Source organism: Scomber japonicus, chromosome 14 (assembly GCF_027409825.1).
Source record: "Scomber japonicus isolate fScoJap1 chromosome 14, fScoJap1.pri, whole genome shotgun sequence".
Taxonomy (NCBI): Eukaryota; Metazoa; Chordata; class Actinopteri; order Scombriformes; family Scombridae; genus Scomber; species Scomber japonicus.
This window is the reverse complement of record NC_070591.1, coordinates 10,001-15,000: the sequence shown is the minus strand read 5'-3', so window position 1 is coordinate 15,000 and position 5,000 is coordinate 10,001. Positions and strand designations below refer to the sequence as shown.

General features: G+C 49.3%; 1 protein-coding gene across 1 annotated transcript in view; it reads right to left on the bottom strand.

Moving 5' to 3' along the window:
* aifm2 (apoptosis inducing factor mitochondria associated 2) overlaps positions 1-5,000 on the bottom strand; it is an 11,600-nt gene that overhangs the window by 2,792 nt on the left and 3,808 nt on the right. Inside the window, exon 7 of the mRNA XM_053332954.1 lies at positions 1,203-1,355. Within this exon, the coding sequence (XP_053188929.1) occupies positions 1,203-1,355 (153 nt within the window). The remainder of the gene's footprint in view (positions 1-1,202; positions 1,356-5,000) is intronic.

The following is a 5,000-nucleotide window of genomic DNA, read 5'->3' as shown; positions in this document are numbered from 1 at the left end:
GTGTATAGTGTGTAGTGTGTATAGTGTGTAGTATAGTGTGTATAGTGTGTAGTAGTGTGTAGTATAGTGTGTAGTGTGTAGTAGTGTGTAGTATAGTGTGTATAGTGTGTAGTGTGTAGTATAGTGTGTAGTGTGTATAGTGTGTAGTATAGTGTGTATAGTGTGTAGTAGTGTGTAGTGTGTAGTAGTGTGTAGTATAGTGTGTATAGTGTGTAGTGTGTAGTATAGTGTGTAGTATAGTGTGTAGTATAGTGTGTATAGTGTGTAGTAGTGTGTAGTAGTGTGTAGTACTAACTGAAGCTGGAGGCGTAGGCGGCAGAGTTGACCTTCAGGCCGGTGCAGCGGGGTTAGTGTGTAGTATAGTGTGTAGTAGTGTGTATAGTGTGTAGTAGTGTGTAGTATAGTGTGTAGTAGTGTGTATAGTGTGTAGTAGTGTGTAGTATAGTGTGTATAGTGTGTAGTAGTGTGTATAGTGTGTAGTATAGTGTGTAGTATAGTGTGTATAGTGTGTAGTAGTGTGTAGTAGTGTGTAGTATAGTGTGTAGTAGTGTGTAGTATAGTGTGTAGTACTAACTGAAGCTGGAGGCGTAGGCCGAGGAGTTGACCTTCAGGCCGGTGCAGCGGGGTTAGTGTGTATAGTGTGTATAGTGTGTAGTAGTGTGTATAGTGTGTAGTGTGTAGTAGTGTGTATAGTGTGTAGTGTGTAGTAGTGTGTAGTAGTGTGTAGTGTAGTATGTAGTAGTGTGTAGTGTGTAGTGTGTAGTGTGTAGTAGTGTGTAGTAGTGTGTACTAACTGAAGCTGGAGGCGTAGGCCGAGGAGTTGACCTTCAGGCCGGTGCAGCGGGGTTAGTGTGTAGTAGTGTGTAGTAGTGTATAGTGTGTATAGTGTATAGTGTGTAGTGTGTATAGTGTGTATAGTGTGTAGTAGTGTGTATAGTGTGTAGTAGTGTGTAGTATAGTGTGTAGTAGTGTGTAGTAGTGTGTATAGTGTGTAGTAGTGTGTAGTATAGTGTGTGTAGTGTGTAGTAGTGTGTAGTAGTGTGTACTAACTGAAGCTGGAGGCGTAGGCCGAGGAGTTGACCTTCAGGCCGGTGCAGCAGGGTTAGTGTGTAGTATAGTGTGTAGTATAGTGTGTATAGTGTGTAGTAGTGTGTAGTAGTGTGTAGTATAGTGTGTAGTAGTGTATAGTGTGTAGTACTAACTGAAGCTGGAGGCGTAGGCCGAGGAGTTGACCTTCAGGCCGGTGCAGCGGACGATCAGATCAGTTTTCAGCGTTTGTTGTTTGTCGGTTCGGACCGACGAGTTTCTGCTGCAGACGTTCAGCTGCAGCTCGGAGAGGTTCACGACCTTCTGACCTGCAGAGTACACGGGTTAGTACTACTACCAGGAAATACTTCATTAGTACTGCAGTACTTTTACTGTAATACTGCATACTACATCATTATAATACTGCAGTACTTTTACTGTAATACTGCATACTACATCACTATAATACTGCAGTACTTTTACTGTAATACTGCATACTACATCACTCATAATACTGCAGTACTTTTACTGTAATACTGCAGTACTTTTACTGTAATACTGCATACTACATCACTATAATACTGTAGTACTTTTACTGTAATACTGCATACTACATCACTATAATACTGCAGTACTTTTACTGTAATACTGCATACTACATCACTATAATACTGCAGTACTTTTACTGTAATACTGCATACTACATCACTATAATACTGCAGTACTTTTACTGTAATACTGCATACTACATCACTATAATACTGCAGTACTTTTACTGTAATACTGCATACTACATCACTATAATACTGCAGTACTTTTACTGTAATACTACATACTACATCACTATAATACTGCAGTACTTTTACTGTAATACTGCATACTACATCACTCATAATACTGCAGTACTTTTACTGTAATACTACAGTACTTTTACTGTAATACTGCATACTACATCACTATAATACTGCAGTACTTTTACTGTAATACTGCATACTACATCACTATAATACTGCAGTACCGTACCGTCCTCTTCATCTTAGAATAGAAGAGGCTTTATTTTGCCACTATACAGAAGGACAGCGAAATAACAGCAACCACCCGTCCGTACATATACAACATACAATACATAATAAGACAGACATAACCGGATGACTGAGCACAATAGAGAGGGGAGAAAAGGAAAGAAAAACGAGGAGAGAGGAGGGGGAAAAAGCAGCTCCCAGACTGTGCTCTGTGTGGGAGTGCAGTACATGAGCACATGTAAGCACATTTTACAACATAAGAACACAAAACACAACTTTTGCACCGGGGGAGGGGGAAAGGGAGGAGGAGGTGTTCCAGCTCAGACAGGCCGCCAGCCGCAGCCATCTTCGGCGCCGCCAGCGGACCCCGCCTGTCGCACTGAGGGGTGAAAGCGGCGAAGGCGTGGGATGGGGAGGGGGGGTGGGGAGGTGTAGTAAGTGTCCATGTGTGTAAGTGTTCATGGATGCGTGTGTGTACATAGGCCCGGAGAGTTGCTTCGTCTAGCTTCACAATCAGTGCCTCAGTTCGCAGGGTGTCATTGTGATAACACAGCAAGTTGCCATGGAGACGTCCCTGATCGTGTCCCAGGCCGAGTCAGCAAGTTGCCATGGAGACGTCCCTGATCGTGTCCCAGGCCGAGTCAGCAAGTTGCCATGGAGACGTCCCTGATCTTGTCCCAGGCCGAGTCAGCAAGTTGCCATGGAGACGTCCCTGGTCGTGTCCCAGGCCGAGTCAACAATCAACAGGTGTCCGTGAAGAAGGGAGGGAGAAGAATACAGGGCGTCTCACTGCAGCGATCTCATGGGGGAGTTGTTCCTAACCCTAACCCTTGGCCGAGGCTGAGGCCGCTGCTGCGGAGGCCGGTGCTGCGGAGGCCGGAATGCAGATTAGATTATGATTGTTTTGGTTAAGGCGAGCAGTCGCATTTCAATAGACATGACTTACTCTAGTGTTCATTCTGGTCTTCATATCGATCCATTCGCCCGTGCAAAGCCGAAAGCTTCTCCAAGATAATTCCCATGTTGCGATCTATGACCACAGTCTGAGTGCTAACAGCTCTGTCCATGTTTCCATGTTGCGGCTCATAATCGCAGTCTGAGTGCTAACAGCTCTGCCCGCTCCATCAATCATGTCGGGCAGCTTCGTGAAGTTTTGCACTGCTGTCACCGACCCCCGAATTTTCCGATACACCAGGGCAATGCCTAATCCAATCGGCACATAGCCTGTTATCATGGTTCCGAATATGTAGAGATCCTCGATGTCCTCAACGGAAAGAATCGCCAGGCACACGACCCTCCACTTCTCCCACGAGTCCATCGTGTAGCCAGCGGCGAACGTTCCATCAGGACAGACAGGCTCCCCCGAACCCAGGCTTCTCGTCGAGAGAAATCTGTCAATTGCGTTGAGAGACCAGTTGACCAATTCCATGATTTCAGATTTAGAGAGCAATGCGGAGAGAGGCTCCAAAGTTTGAGACAAGACAGGACGAGACGTGAGAAGCAAAGCAGGGAAGATAAGGGAGAGGGAGAGAGGGGGAGATGCGTCCACCTTCGTTGAGAGCAGAGAGAAGGGCCTCGGGTCTCGGGGGGGCAACAGCCTAAGCAGGAAGCCCAGACTTCCCTCTCCCCAGCCACTTCGTCCAGCTCTTCCCGGGGGATCCCGAGGCGTTCCCAGGCCAGCCGAGAGACATAGTCTCTCCAGCGTGTCCTGGGTCTCCTACCGGTGGGACGGGCCCTGAACACCTCACCAGGGAGGCGTCCGGGAGGCATCCTGACTAGATGCCCGAGCCTCCTCATCTGGCTCCTCTCAACGCGGAGGAGCAGCGGGTCTACTCCGAGCTCCTCCCGGATGACCGAGCTTCTCACCCTATCTCTAAGGGAGAGCCCAGCCAGCCTACGGAGGAAGCTCATTTCAGCTGCTTGTACCCGCCATCTTGTTCTTTGGGTCACGACCCAAAGCTCATGACCAGAGGTGAGGGTAGGAACCAAGACCGACTGGTAAATCCAGAGCTTTGCCTTTCGGCTCAGCTCTCTCTTCACCACGACGGATCTGTGCAGAGTCCACATTACTGCAGACGCCGCACCGATCCGCCTGTCGGTCTCCCGTTCCATCCTTCCCTCACTGTGAACAAGACCCCGAGGTACTTGAACTCCTCCACTTGGGGCAGGATCTCATCCCCGACCCGGAGAGTGCACTCCACCCTTTTCCGGCTGAGGACCATGGACTCGGATTTGGAGGTGCTGATTCTCATCCCGACCGCTTCACACTCGGCTGCGAACCGATCCAGTGAGAGTTGGAGGTCACGGTCTGATGAAGCCAACAGGACCACATCATCCGCAAAAAGCAGTGACCCGATCCTGAGGTCACCAAACCGGACCCCCTCCACACCCTGGCTGCGCCTAGAAATCCTGTCCATAAAGATTATGAACAGGATCGGTGACAAAGGGCAGCCCTGGCGGAGTCCAACCCTCACTGGAAACAAGTCCCACTTATTACCGGCAATGTGGACCAAGCTCTGACACCGGTCATACAGGGAACGGACGGCCCGTATCAGGGGGGCCGATACCCCGTATTCCCGGAGAACCCCCCACAGGACCCCCCGAGGGACACGGTCGAATGCCTTCTCCAAGTCCACAAAACACATGTGGACTGGTTGGGCCCCATGCACCCTCAAGGATCCTGCAGAGGGAGTAGAGCTGGTCCACAGTTCCACGGCCTGGACAAAAACCACATTGCTCCTCCTGAATCCGAGGGTCGACTATCCGACGGACCCTCCTCTCCAGCACCCCCGAATAGACCTTACCAGGGAGGCTGGGGAGTGTGATCCCCCTATAGTTGGAACACACCCTCCAGCCCCCCTTCTTAAAAAGAGGGACCACCACCCCAGTCTGCCAATTCAGCTTGACGGCATCCCTCACCGCCGGTGTCCACCAGCGGGTTCGGGGATTGCC